A 15284-nucleotide genomic window follows, 5' to 3' on the forward strand; every position below is an offset into this window, starting at 1 on the left:
CACAAGCACTGTTGCATGGTTAGCGTGGTCTGAGCTCGAAAGTGGCAGACCGTCTTGCCAGCTCCTTTGAATATTTCTGTCCTGCTGCTGTTATGTAAGAGCTGCTGTCCCAGTTTGCTTGTGCAGCTCTCTGCCTTATGCGTGATGATGCTCTGGAGCCTACGCCAAAGGTAATGCCCTACAGCACGCTCTACATTGCAGCAAAAATAATAATAATAATAACAGTAATATAACTAGTAATAGTAATTAGCAGCGACATCTCGATACAGTCGTTCTCAGGAGTATTTCGGCTACTCGCCAGAACGCACTTCGGGGGTGAGGCCGGTGTCTTGTCCTACGACTCCCCGGCACCGCGGTCATCGCAGCCGCCCCCGGACAAGCTGCCCCGGCTTTGCCGCTGCTGCTGCAGCCGCGGCGGGGCGGGGCGGTGCGCGGCCCCCCCGCGATGCGCGCAAGGACAGCGGGCACCGGGGCACAGGCTGCAGCCCGCGGGCGGCGGGGCCGCGCACCGGCAAGCGCCGCAAGGGTACGGCACACGCACCCCCGGCACCGGCGAGACCCGCATCCCGGCACACGCATCCCGGCACACGCAGCCCGGGCACACGCACCGCGCTCCCGCCCTCTCCCCACCCCCGCACCTGCTTCCTCGCCGCGGGGCGGGGCGGCGGGCGTGTTGTGCTCGGTAACCAGGCAGCTGCGCCGGGCGCTCCGAGGCGCGGAGCAGCGCGGTGCGCAGGGCTGAGGTAAGGAGCGGCGGCGCGGGGCCGGGGGCTCCCCGGGGCTGGGGATGTGCGGCGGGGCCGCCGCTTCGGTGAGCCCGCGAGTGGCTGGAGCGCGGCCGGGAAGAAGGGGGTCCCACGGGGCAGCAGCCTCTGCTCGCTACTCCCCAGCCGCCTCCTGCCCCCCTGTCTTAAAGTGAATCCGAAACTCCGTGCCGTGGTTGCGGAGTTTGCCCGTGTTCCGGGGTGGGTTTGAGGTTTTGCCCTTTCAGAGCGGACAAACCCGGCGGAGGGCTGTGGTGGTTCTCCTCCTGAAGTGCACGTATGTGTGTGTTGCAGAGATAGCCAGTTTTCTGCTCAGTCACACACTGCAGGCCAAAACGTAGTTAAGCCAAAGGAAATGTGACTATTGATGGGCGCTCCCGGGAAGCCAGTTTTAGCCTGGGTTCCACGCAGTGATGGTGCAAAAAGGACAAGTGCACCACGACAGAGATGCGTAGAGCCCACATGTTCCCTGGCTCGTGTGGTAACTCCTTGGAGGTAAGACCGTCTGAAATACTCACCGACAAGGTTGTTACTAGGATTTTGACGACCGTATTCATGCTGAGGAGGAGTGCTTTTAAGGAGTGTTAGTAACCTGCTACAAAAGACCATATATTGGAATTTGATGAGGAAATACTTATGTAAATCGTCTGTGTGATGGTGAGGGTAACTCCAGTGCGTCTGGCTGTGAGGGATGTATACCTATGTGGCTTGTAGGGAAATAGTATGTGGTGTTTCTGGCTGCCTGCCAGAACTCTTCTAGTGCGGAGCCTGTTGAAGGATTCCTAACAGGCACACGCTTTCCTGTAGTAGTACTAGTGATGGGCTGTCTGCTCCCCGTGCTCTCTGAGAAATATTTTTGTGATTCTTGTGTGCACTTCAACACTAAACAGCTCCCAAGCTGTAAATGCTGATGGGCTATGTTAACATATTGCCACCAGACAGGAAAAAAAATAGGGTGCAATGTCATTTTGGATGGTAAACAGAAAGGCTTTTTTGTTTGTTATAGTAAATGTTTGTTGTGTACTGAATGACATGAAAAAAACCACCTGCTTTCTGAGGTACAGTGTTAAAATTTTGGAGTTACTTCTTTTCTGGTGAGAGTCAGGCATTGCCATTTGCAATGTTTCAGACAGTTGTTTTGCCCTGAGAAGGGAGCTCTCCAGAATGACCGTGGTGCTGCGTGTTGCAATAATTAAATTCTCATCTTTGCAAACCCTGTTAGATGTGAATGTAGAAGGAATAATCCCTAACTTCCCACCTGTTCCTTTAATTCCTGTTCATTGTGTGCTTTGGCTTGTTTGTTTAATATTACCTTCAAAAATAATGTATGTCAATGGAAATTCCATGTTGCTGAGTATAAAATACCAGTGCTTATGTATTTTGCAGGTGAATCTAAATATGTTTGAGATTTAAAAAAAAAATTATTCTATTTTTACTTTAGGCTGTTGTAATAAGTTTCATTAGTGACTTGGACTGCTGTAATTAATACAGACACAAGAAACTTGTAATAACTGTATGCCTTCATGCACTATTACTTTCTCTTTATTAAATGTGAGAGTCCTCAGTGATGTTTTTTTGGGAACTTAAGAACTTCACAGGAGCCATGCAGAGATACACAGCACACTGCTCAAAGAAACTAAGTTTGATACTGGATCAGAGAGGGCAGAGGTGCATAGGGAATGAACAGCACTCTGTTAAATTTGGAGAGAGAGTAAGAGTTCCTGGCAATGAAGAGGCTCTTCCTGGGTGAGGCACTGAACAAGGCATGAACCTTTCAAGGCCAGCACAGTGACAGTGATTGCTGGGGGTCTACAGAGCTTTGGTCCCAAGAGGAATGTACATACATTCACCCTTCAGACATGACACCACCTCAGTTATGCTGTGTTAAAGGAAGTCAGCTGTGGCTCAATTTTTTTCTTATCAACTACTGGCAGTAGTTATTGAGAAAGTACATGTATCAAACATAAACAATTGTTTTTATACTTACTCCTTACCATAGCTAGTGACAAAACTTTAGAGTTTTTGTGTCTCCTTAGAGGTCATAAAACTAACAGCAGTGGTGTACATCTGAAGTGAATGGACTTTTGGCTTTGTTTCACCCAAAGGCACAATTTAAAGGGAAAACCAGAGGGGTTTCTACTTTTGCCTTCATTTGGCAGTTGTCTGCCACTTGCTTATAAGTTATTCTTATGGCAAAGTTTCTTGCTTGGGAGATGTGCAGGAATACCAAAGAACTGACGCTTTCTTGCTTATCTCAAACTTGGTTTGACCCACCCTTTCCTGAGATGCTTCAGTGTTTTCTATTTTAGTGGTCCTTTTTATTTTTCCTCCCACAGATGTACCTCTGCAATGGTCTTGTGCTATAGGTCATGTTATGCCACAGAATTCCTAGGTGCCATCAGTGTTAAACGAGAAAATCAGAACAATTCTCCTACCATTAAGTGGCTCACACTTCAGATGTGAACTTCACTCTGTCCTATTTGCTTGTGTATTGTGACCTCTGATCTTAATCTCACCCTGTCTTTGTCTGTGCAGATAGTAAGCTCTTTTAGGCAAGGATTATATCCTGTGTTTGCAGAAGGTAAATGAGCTACTGATCCCAGTCTCCTGCTATTACCAACAGCTATATGATTGTAATATATTCCTGCACAATTTCAATAACAGGATTTCTAAATTGTAGTTTAGGCTGTCTTTAAATTTTTATATCAATAATTCTGAATGACCTTTCTTTGCATGTATCTAAAAATGTATGTTCTGCCAATTTTCCTAAAAAAAGCCAGTCTCTGCCTTTTATTTTCTCCTAGAACAGTCTGTATTTTCTGTTCAAATGGAATTATAGCTTTCAAGACAAGAATCACATCATTAGATTTTCATCCATCTTACAAGAATACTAATAAAAAGTAGATAATAAAACGCTCACTTGCTGAAATGTAAATACATGCATAGGTATGTGCATGACTAGGATCCTACAAATATTTTTTAAATACTGGACTACAGTGGTAGGTAAAACGTAAAAGATTGTGTGCCATATATGCCATAGATTTAAATTTCAGATGTGCAAATTACCTTGAACTTGGAAATTATTAATAGCTGTTGCAAGAGCTTCACGCTTCTGCAGAATGAAAAACTTTTGTTCAACTCCAAGATATGCTTAAGGATACCTAGATGAACCAAAATAATCTGGAGTTCCAGAAAGGATCTAAATCTCTCTCTCTGCTGCCCCACATTCCCCAAGAAAAACAAATTTCAATACCTCCAGGTAGTTACTGCACATTTAGTCAATATGAGGTTGGATGGTCAGTGAGAAAGAACATTGTGTTTCAGTGTTCCTGTTTCAATGCATTTTTTTTGTCAGTAGAGAAAGGAAGCACAGATTGACAGTGTTGGTATTCAACCATCAAAAACACCTTTCAGAGCCAAAACTGCATTTTCCATGATCTTATGTGGTGCACAGTTATGTCCCATTGCCTTTGGGAAAGTTCCAGTATCCACTGATACACTTCTGCTGCATTGGGTTTAAGCGAGCAACTGCAAACTTGCAGGTCAGCTGTCAGAAAAAATTACCAAAGGGACTCCTCTGTTGGCCTGGATTTTGGAAGATCAGTGAGGAGATGCTGCATTTTCTCTGAGGAAAATATAAGAACCCTGTTGGATCACTCTACCCCACTTCTTCATCCTAGCTCTGAATTTTATATATCCAGTAGGCATCAAGTGCAACTTGACAGATGTATTCAAATAAATTTACAAATGGATTCTCAATATGTAATCTACGGGTTATCAGTATCCTGGAATTAATTTTATAGAGTTTTTCCACTTTTAACTTTGAGTTTATTTAAGAGATGCTGCTTCCGTTTTTTGTCTAGCCTTTGTCTATCAGAAATGTCTTCAGTGGAAACATCAGTATAATACTAATTGAAGCAAATTAATCTCCCCTTGGTCTTATTTTCTATTTTCTTTTTACTTATGTGGCTAAAACCCATTTGCTTGCTGTCTTTATTTCTCAGATGGTCTTTTAGCACATCTCCCTTCAAGCCTGTATTTGGCACACAGTATGGCAGTGCTCTTCGCTTCTCATGCTCTGTTTCTGCCCACTTATTTCTGAATGATGGCTTTTCCAATTACATCTGTTTTTGTTCTCTTCTGAACATGTGTAAAGCTGCTAGACTTTGGATTTAAAGAAAGCCCCAGCCTGCTTCACAGGGGAGGCACTGTGCTTTTCAGTCTAATTGACTTCTCTGCTGATTTCCCTTTTATTTATTTTTTAAGCACTGTGTTTGTAGATCTCCTGACCTGCTCAAATGCTTTGGATTATTCTTGTAATATTTTGGACAATGTCAATCACTTCTTTAGTTGGAGCTATTTTCTATTGATTAGCATTTTCTTCCCACTAACAACTAACAGCCAACCTTAAACCAGCTGTTTTTCTGACTATTTGGTGTTTAAAAACGCAGTTATAACCTCCAGAAAATTCTGGTTCCTATCTTTCTGTGAGTCATTCCTGACTGGCAGGAGGCTCATTGCTGTCTCATTGCATCTGTTCCAGTAGTGTCTATCAACCTGGCAGCATTTCCAAGACCTCTTCTGTTTCAGAAACAGAATCTGTGGATCAAAGTGGACTTCTAGCACTGCAGCAGTAAACCAGGCTTGGAAACTATTTTCCTGGAATGTTTTTCTCTTTATAAGTTCTGTGCAACTCTTGCTTACCGGGGAAGTCTGCCTGCCTATTTGTTAGTGTATAATGGCACCCCAGCACTTGACCTTATTTCAGTTGCTCCTCACATTCTGTTCAGTTCATATGCTATGGTTATTTTAGTTACTCCACTGTATTTCTTATATCTGTGTAACATTTGATTTGTAAATGTCTTCTAGCTGCAGGACTTCCTTGAATTTATTACTCTGTTTATTGTCTCTCAAATATCTCTTTTTGAAATGTCCCAGATTAGAAACATCCTTTCAATGCCTGCCCCTGTCTATTTCTTGCTCTCTTCAATATCTTTGTTTATTATTTGTTTGTCCTTGTTTATCTGGAGTTTCTTTATCTATTCTGGTGCTATATTGGAAGTTTATAGAAGTCTAAAACAGTATTTTCAAGTACAGCCATACTTTCACATCAGTAGCTTCTTCTCCTGGCTGCTCTATGTGTCATCAACCTGGTATACCAGGAATCACAGAATGGTTAAGATTGGAAGGAACCACTGGTGGGGTCATCTGGAATCTGCAATTTGAGGCAACATGAAGTGGAGTCAGAGAATTGTTTACCTCCTCTTGGTCAGGTTTATATTCAGCCCTTGTTGCACGTTGCATATGTCGCCTGCACCTAGCGGATGTCTCTTTGTTTTTCTGGAACCACACTGCTGACAGGCAGGTCTGTTTGCCTTTAATATGTTTTGTAAACTTTCAAAGATAAATTACAATCGGGTCTTGCCAATGCTATTCTAGTTTTACCAATAAAAGGAAAATTTCTTTTCTAGTTTAAAGTGCTCCTGAGCACAATGAGAAAAAGAGGATTAAATAGGGGACCCAGAAAAGTTAACCCACAATAGATGCGGTGTTTTTCTTATTTCTTCCATAGCACAGATGTCTCACTTTCCTGGCATTTGAAGAGAGGAACAAAATAGTCCAGAGAATTGTAAACTGCAATTTAATAAGTCCTAATGGCTCTTATATGAGAGAAGTTCATGTTTCCTCTTTTCATCTAAATCCAGAGTACTGGTATATTAATATAAGAAAATGGTGTCAGTGTAACTTTTTCCATTAAATCCAGAAAAGAGGCAAACATAATAAAAGATTTACCTAATTTATATGCAAACCCTGTTTCACTCTTGTGTGTTGATTCCATGTATGTTCAGATAAAAAAAAAACCAAAACAATAATTTATAATGAATAATCACTTGTTGAATGCTAAAAATGGGGATAGCTCATATTCAGGGCTAGCTTCAGGTTTATTTCAAGTGATGGCTTATAAGATTTAAGCCATGCACTTTTTTAAAAACCTGTGTATTTTGAAAACATATCCATCTGAAGACACATCTTTGTGTCTGACACACAAATTTAAAGTCATTCCATTTATTAAAAATTACTTTGTGTAGCAACCATGCAAATAATTAAGATTTTAATGCTTAAAAATCTGAAAAAGGTAATCTTTCAGCAGGAAAAAATATTTTCTTGATGGCTTTAAGTATTTGTAAAAGCCATGAAAAAATCCTGTTCTACATTACATTGAATATGTGACTGTCCACATAGGATTTTTTGTTCTGTGAAACAGAACATTTTCTCTTCTGTGAAAGAGAGGTGAGAAGGGTGCATGAAGCTTTGTTTCATCTGTTCTGCTGGTGTTTTGCTGTGTTCTGAGCTGTGGTTTTCTGCCTGTGGAGGTGACTAGGCACATGAGAATCTTTCCTTCCTACCTGTACTAACTTAGTGTCACCTTTAAATGAGTTAATTCCCACTGTTTGCAAAGGAGATTTTGAATGAGCAGCCATATTTAGAAGCTCACATTCTTCTTATGCAGCATATAATTTAATATCAGCTAAATAAATTATTAATTGCAAGTCTGCCATTTATTGTGCAGAGTGACTCAGCCTGCTGTATGAGTATATTGAACATACATCTTCATAACACTTTTCCAGACTCTCTTAACTTGGACTTGGATCAGCATGTTCCACAGCTCCTGTAAATCTGCTCATGTACAGCTGATTTATGCCAGCTCTGTCACAGTGTGAGTGAAACTGGTGTTCTGATATTGTTACTGCTGTTAGCCAAAAGCCCAATCAGATGAGGCATTTTTAATACCCCTTATCCCTGCCCATAAATTAGTCTAGCAGCTTGCTAGCAGAAGTGGCTGTACCCAGCTTACAGTATTGCTCAAAATGTTAGCAGTGCCACTGCTGCAGAAACAAGGCTACATGTAACCCACTGTGTTACAAATATTCTGGTTTGGTTGAGGTTAGGAAAGCTTATGTTTCATTTAAATATTGCAGCGGAAGCAAAGTTCACCAAGCTGTCATGTGTGAGCACAAGAAACAGAAATCCTCCTCCTGCTCCCCATCCACTCAGTCAGGCACTATTTGGTGTGCTGTTGCTGATGCTCTCTGCAGGGATTTCGCAACACCAGGGGACCATCAGCCCAAGCCAGTGTTGCCTTGGTGTCACCTTCTCATGCCTGGTTGACACAAGCATGAGGCTCCTGCCAGGGTGCCTCTCCATGCTTGGGAAGTGGTGACTGATAGGCAGAGTCCCTGTGCACCCCAAGAAGTGTGTGGGGCAAAGCCTGGAAGGTGGGAAGGGCTATGGAGGGGAAAAGGCCCTTAAAGGAAAGAGCAGACACACATGTGTCTGCACAAATATGAGCATCCAGGTGTCATGTGAAGTGTAGACATATGTAAAAATAGCAGCAGTGTGTCTGGAGTAGGTATTAGCACCACGGGGGCCATGGCGTGCAAGAGAACAGCCCAAAGACATGGGTGGACTTTGCAATCTGTTCTGCCATGTGGCCCATCAGAAGTGTGCTTCCCTCACCTCCACTGATCTAAAGCCAGCTTGGGGCTGCTGATCTGAGCAGCATTTAGGTCTGTAAAATACAAGGTAGACATACAATAAAAGACATAAATAAGAGGGAAAGCAGGATGTGCCTTGGGTCAGGCATGGTTTGAAGGTTAGAAAAGGAAATGTTGAAATATCATTTCCTCTGGCTGCCCTTACATGTTGACACAGCTCCTTTGGGACAGTTCATCGTGCCTGAAGCTGTGCAGCCTAAAGGCTTTTCTGATAATGGAGGACTCTATTCTCTGACAGACCTTGGGGCCAGGAAGAGAGGAGAGTGTACAACACGAACCCATTCACATTTGTGATATTGATCAGCTGCATATCATCTTGAATTTGGGGTGCACCCAGAGTGTATGGTATGAATCCAATTATTCTTGGTGTCTGTACATTTCTTCTCAGGAAAATCACTGCATGCATACATGCACTTGTTCCTCAGAAGATAAGAAGTCATTGATAGCATTATCTGTAGAATCTAATTAGGTTATTTTTAGACCAGATTTATAGTCACATAGATTTTTATTATAGATGCAGAATTGTAGCAGTGTTCATGTAGCAGTTCTAGTTCACAGCTTTTGATGTTAAATGACACAAAAGATAGCATCATTATACAAAAAAATATAAATACAACTGTATTTAATAATGAAGTATATTAATCTCAATATTTCAAAATAGACCACATTGTCAAGTGGAGTTAGGAGTTATCCTGACCAATGAGCTTCTGTACATGCTCCTTCCTACAGTGGTGAAATAGAATGAGAGCTGTACAGTTTTTGGATTTTTACAAGTGGTTTTGTTTTTCTTTTAAGCTTAATAGTCTCTATGTTAAAAAGTATTACAGCATTACTTTTAATAAGTATAACATTATTCTTATTTCTAAATAATATCCACAAGCATCCTTGGGAAAGCATTGATGTCTGGTGCATTGCCAGTTGTGTTTAATGATTTGTTTTTGAAGCTTCACTCTGCTTGATGATTCCAAGCAAGCTTTCAGCATTAATTATATTTCTGGTTGGGACGTACTGCTAAAACATAAACCCTTTACCTGTTAACATAGCCATTACAACTCAAACTCCTTAGTTTTTCAGAGCTGGTGAAAGTTTCCTCTAAACTTTGGTACTTTTTTTCTCAGGTGTTGAAGTTTTTTACCATTGCCTTGCCCCGGCCCTATGGGGGCCAGCGTTGGACTGCAGGTGTCTGACTGGCCCGGGGATGCTCTGCCACGGCTGAGGGTTGAACGCTAAAAGGAAACTGTCCAAGATCCTCATCTCACTGAGCTTCACAGCTTGGAGGGAGAATTCTGTTAGGGAAAGTGGACTCGCTGCAAAGAGATCATGGCTTCATCCCGACTGGTGGCAAGATCCAGAGACATTGCCAATGTCATGCAACGGCTTCAAGGTAAGGGACTGACGTGGGCTGGCGCTCTCTGCCCTGCCCTTGTAAATGCAAGTTCCTATTTTCTACTATACTGAACAGTCAGAACAATATCTCTGAAGTTTAGTAACTGTTCTCAACTTCTCTATGGGGTGTGCTTCTAGTATATACAAAGGGTTGTGATTATATGTCTCCTTTGGCATAGCATTAGCAGCGATAGTTCAAAGCAGTTGACATGAACATGGGACAGTACACTGAATTGAAGCTTATGAGACTGGTTTTGGTTCTGTTTCCCTCGAGTTATCTGATGTGTGTATCAAGTTTCTCATAGAAAAGAGAATAGAAATTATATTCATCCTTTTCTCACCTACAAAGTCATCTGGTAGCTATTTTATACTGATAAACTAATATTTGTTAGTTTAGCAATGAGGACTGTGAATTATTATATTGTTAAGCATTGAAGAGTTCATAGCTCAGTGAGCTTATTATTAGTCCTGAAGTTGATGACCTTTTAGATAACACATAACAGGATGTCTTTGCAATATTCTTTGAATATTCATTATGGTTTTATGTTCCTATAATATAGCATTACTAAATAAATCTGTTGTGTTTTCTTAGAAGTTATACATCTAACTGCTGCTAAAGGATTGCATTTGAATTTTTTCTTAAATTCAAATAATGATATTGACTAGAAACAAATTGTCAGTGCTGCTGTAGATTTCACTCCTATTAACTTTTAAACTCAATCATAAATCCCTGGCCTTCTTTCCTCTACAGACTAGTTTCCGCTGACTTCGACAAAAGCTTGTATGCACAGAACCTTTGATACCCCCTTCTGCATCCTCTAAATCTGGAAGCTTAATCTCCTCGTGGGTTTTCCTTCCATTTATTGTTTTTCAGTTCAGGAGATCTGAACTTAGCTTCCCAGCCACCAGCTACTACTAGTACCAATGATTTCCATGTAGCCTCAGTAGATAAATGGAAGAGTATGTTCTATTCAGGCCTGCTACAGCACTTCATCAATTCCAACATGGTTCTTGATTTTCTTCAGCCTTTTGTGCATTTACTATATGTTCCCATTCTGCTTTTATGTCTGCTAATTCTTAAGCCACAATGTTGGACACCTGTTCAAAGTGCCAACAAACATTGAGTGAGGAAATATTTTGTGCTCAGAGGATTTATGGTTTAATTAAGCATTAGACTCAGACCCTCCAGGTAGATTTGAATGAGACTCTGCAAGGGCACAGTGAGGCAGCCTTGCCCACAGAGCAGGCAGGGGTCTTGGGACACAGTGTGTGTACATCACAGTGTGTATAGGATACCATACATTTGTATGAGCTCGTGTTCTTAGTAGGTATTCTAGAAAAAAAATACTGAGAGACTTGAAGCAAGAAATGAAATAATTATGAAACTGTGAGACCTTCTGACGAATATGAAGAAATGCATGAGAGAAATGTACTCAAAATTATGGGGACATATTGAAGGAAAGCATCAGGGAGCTGAGCTGTGTTCAGGGAGGATTATCCAGGCTGGTACTCTGAAGCAATGTATAAGGAGGATGCTGCAGAAGGTATTTACAGAGCGTGGGGGCCATTAATTATCAGACTGTTATGTGCTAGCTTTCTAAACATCTGAAAAGCTGTTGCTGACAAAATGGCTGTTCTGTTCATTTGCATTTTGGGATTTTTTACACTTTATATATTTGGCTCTGCTGAAATCTGATACATAGTTCAGTGTGCTATAATGTTTTTATATTATTTTATTTTTGGAAATTACACAAAAATAGTTACATGAATTCTGAAGTGAAGACATTTGAAAAGAAAACATATGAACTAAAGGGAAATTTGGCATTGCATGTTAATTTCAAGTTGTACCTGTAACTGGATTATTTGCTTCTCAGATGAAATCAGCTCTGCTTGGTATTGATGGGACCTGAGTTTTGCTGCAGATGCACTATTTCAATAAATCACCTGTGCCAAAGCTAGAGTGCTTGGAGCCTAAATCTTTTTTTAGTCTGTAGTTCTGCATTATGGATGAGCAGGCAGTCTGCACTGCGACTACCTAAGCCCTTGTGTATTGAGGTTGCTCCACCTTTCAGAAATTACAGTCAGCTGAAATTGGAGTAGATGGGCATAGGAGCACAGAGATATTTCTTGGTGTGTTTGTGTGGCAGCCCAGAGTCAGTGCAGAGCCGGGTGCACAGCTCAAGGTGAGAGTGGAACTGACAGCATTCAAGGTGTAACAGGAACGGCACTGGTTTGGGGGATCCTCACTCAGTGCAGAGCAGCAGTTGTGCTTTACAACACCTATTTTTGTACCTGGCTGTAAGGTGAGGCAGGAGAGTTCTTCTTGTGTGATACTGCTTAGACAGCGCTGCAAGATGTCAGGGCTGGAAATTCATCAGCACTGAGAGGTAAAGCAAGCTGTGCTCCCTCCTCCACATTGTTCTCAAATGTGCCTCACGGGTTTCCAGTGAGCGCTTGTGGTGGGAGAGCGTAGGAAATACCAGAAAAATGCCACTCTTCACTGGGATTCTCAACACCAGTTCTGAAATATCTGCTGTACTCATTTTAGTGCACACAACTATATATGCTCTCCTAAAATCTGTCAGAGAGAAACAAAGTTGATTCTGTGTTGGTTGGATATTTTTATTTGTTAATTTGGGTTTTTAAATATAAATGTTTCCAGCCACTTCCCCTTGGTAATTATGATACTTGCAATACACTGTGTACATATAGAGAGTTTTTGAATAACATTGTGTATCACTGTCTCAGAAATTCACCTGGGACAAACAGCCAAGACAAACTTGCTAATTCTAGGTTTTGTACAGTACCTTATGCTTCCTACTTGTTCACATTATAAAAGCGCCCATAAAACCTGAGCAGAACTGGTGTACACCATCAATATGAATTACATTCCTGGGACTGGTTTTTGGATTACTCTGGGAATTAAAGCCAGTTGGCAAAAAGCACTGCTCCTTAGCCTACAGGAAGTGCAAGTTCACTGGCATTGTAACTGTACACTAAAGATTCTTAAAGCATCTTTGATAGCTACAAATATCAAACCAAAGAGTGCTGGAGGACAGGCTGGTAAATCTCTTACGAATTTGCAATCTCTGCCATGATGAAATGAAGTATTTTCTGTTAGTATGCACTGTTAAAGGCAAACTGCAGTCATGCTAATGCTGTCCTGAAGAAAAATCTTTAATTTCTTCTGGATTTCACCACTGTTCTTATTAGGCTCTTAAACTCACTTTAGATTGTGGGTATTTTGGGGTTTTGTTAAGTCACTTAGAGACACTTCATCACTTCATGTAGGAAAAACTAAGGTGGGAAAGCAAGCAACATGATCATACATGAAAACTAACCATACTGGAAAGGAGACATGGTTCTAGTACCACTCATACTCTCCAGAAAAGCTTCAATACAGGCAGGTCAAATTAGCTTCAAGCCCAGTCCTTATTTTATGTAAAATTACATACAAATGGCTATCATCTTCTGTAGTTTTATGCCTTCGTTACATTAGACTGTTTACAGAATGTTGTGGGTTTGTTTATCTCCTGGATTGTCCTTCCTTTCTTGCCCCCATCCTCTTTGCCTTAAGTTTGGCTCTTCTTTTCCTTCCTTTTTTACAGCCTAGCATTTCTTTTCCATACCAGCAGCCATTAACTAAACAGTATGAGTTTTTTTCCTGTTTAGCTGATAGGCTCTTTGTTAATGTGTACCTTTGGTGTTTTCCCCTGTTTTTCTCTCTAAGTCAACAGTGCCAAGAGCCACAGTTTAACATTAAGTAGGGTGGTTTAACCTTGCTTCACTGCATGCACATTCCAAACTTTGTTTTCACCCTTACTCTTCTTCTTCTTACCTTTGACCTGAGGTCTAGGACTTGGTTTGTAGAGGCCAAGTGAGCTCCTGGGAAAAAGGCAGTGTCCCTCCTTCAGTGCTGCTTATCATTTTATTGTTGGCAAAACCAAAGTGCAAGATCACGTTTGTAAATGTCAGCAAAATTGAAAAGGAGTGCTTGATCTGGAAGGGCATGCTGCACATCTTTGCACAATTGAGTTTTATCCCTGTGTTACAAACACTGCTCTGGTCAAGGTTTCCTTCTATCCAGTTTCCTTGTATGTACTGTTTCCATGTAGTCATGCTGATGCTTTTTCCTTGCAGTCTTTCACTATCTAGAATGTCCCAGTTTGTTTCCTGCATCTTTCTTGGATTTTTCTGGAATTATAAAAAATGTAAATTATTAATCTGTCAGGTGAGAAAATCTTGTATCTAAGGCAGTCCATTACTCACTGGTTGTGTGTTAAGGGAAAAGAAGCACTTTTGACTCTTTTGACTGGTATGACCTCTATGATCCAAAGGTCAAGTAAATCTAAATGATGAATTGGGAATCTGAATAACATTGCAGCTCACATGTTACTTAACAAGAGAAAATCAAGCAGGATTTCAGTCTCTTTTTTATTATTTTTTCAGTGTGAGAAAATTTAAGTTAATGCTATTTCAGAGCAAAATCCTGAAATACAAGGTTTTTGTGTGAAGGTTAAGACAGCTGAAAAAACCCTACCATCATAGCTGAAAAGAAGATCATTAAAGGGTAAAACCAGTGTTTTCATCTACTGCAACAAAAACATGTTAAAAGGATAGAGATATTCAAGTAAAATAGTAGTTACTTTTTGATAATATCATCATTTTTAGAAGTATTTAATTTTGGTTTATCCATATGCAAACAAGCTCAGTGAGGATGCACTTCAGATTTTTTCTGACCCAGGTATGTGATGGTAATAATCTGATGTATTCCTGGTAGAGAGAAGTTCTGAACTATCTGTAGGTATTGCAAAAACATGGGGGAAAGGATATGATCAAAACATTTCACTAGTAGTACAAATGACTAAAGTATGAACTGAATTTAGGCATCATGTTATATTAGAATATTTTGTCATATAGTTAGACTGTTTTGACATATGGTGCAATAAGTATCTCAGTGGAAAAAACCATATGCTGCCTTTTTTTTTTTAACTACAGTTAGCTTTCACTTTGTGTTCTCTTCAATGAGAATGCAGTCCTGGGGCAGTATGTGAAATGCAGAGTGTATTTTAGTGAGGCATGGTCCTGTATTCTTATTTTTAGATGGTTTTTCATCATTAATAAATTTCAAGTTAGTGGTTTAAAGTAAATTTTGAGAAATTTATATAAAGTTAATGTTGCCATCTCTTTGCTTACATTTTTTCTACTGCTTTGACCACAAAACAGCAATGTAAATCAACATATTCCTAATTACTTTTTTTTTCTTGCTCTTACTTTTGATTATTACTGTTTCCACAGGTTGTTAAAACAATCTGTTCTCCTCTTTCCATTTGGTTAGTCAACTAGGACACAAAGCACTAATAATCACACAGGTGATATAAATTGCATATATATATATTTGCATTTGAGTTGCTTTTTAAGGAAGAAACAAGATATTTTTCCAATTTCATCTGAGATAAAGGATATATTTAGGGCAGAAAATGGCTGACGTGGTGGTGTCTCACCACGTCAGTGAGATTGCTTTCATTTGGTTGTGAAGAAACACAATTCAAAAATTGAAATTCATCTCCTATGCTAC

General features: G+C 40.5%; 1 protein-coding gene across 18 annotated transcripts in view; it reads left to right on the forward strand.

Moving 5' to 3' along the window:
- Positions 1 to 624: 624 nt before the first annotated feature.
- SYNE1 (spectrin repeat containing nuclear envelope protein 1) overlaps positions 625 to 15284 on the forward strand; it is a 289195-nt gene continuing 274535 nt past the window's right edge. For 17 of the 18 annotated variants that reach the window (XM_071435338.1, XM_071435390.1, XM_071435430.1 and 14 more), the window contains exons 1-2: positions 625 to 743; positions 9439 to 9704. In XM_071435338.1, coding sequence (XP_071291439.1) covers positions 9641 to 9704 — 64 coding nt within the window. In that variant the 5' untranslated portion in view covers positions 625 to 743; positions 9439 to 9640. The remainder of the gene's footprint in view (positions 744 to 9438; positions 9705 to 15284) is intronic. The other variant, XM_071435472.1, reaches the window with a different exon arrangement.

The sequence above is a fragment of the Agelaius tricolor genome, unplaced genomic scaffold (assembly GCF_023055355.1).
Source record: "Agelaius tricolor isolate 1412-34295 unplaced genomic scaffold, bAgeTri1.0.p SCAF_1, whole genome shotgun sequence".
In the NCBI taxonomy this organism is placed as follows: domain Eukaryota; kingdom Metazoa; phylum Chordata; class Aves; order Passeriformes; family Icteridae; genus Agelaius; species Agelaius tricolor.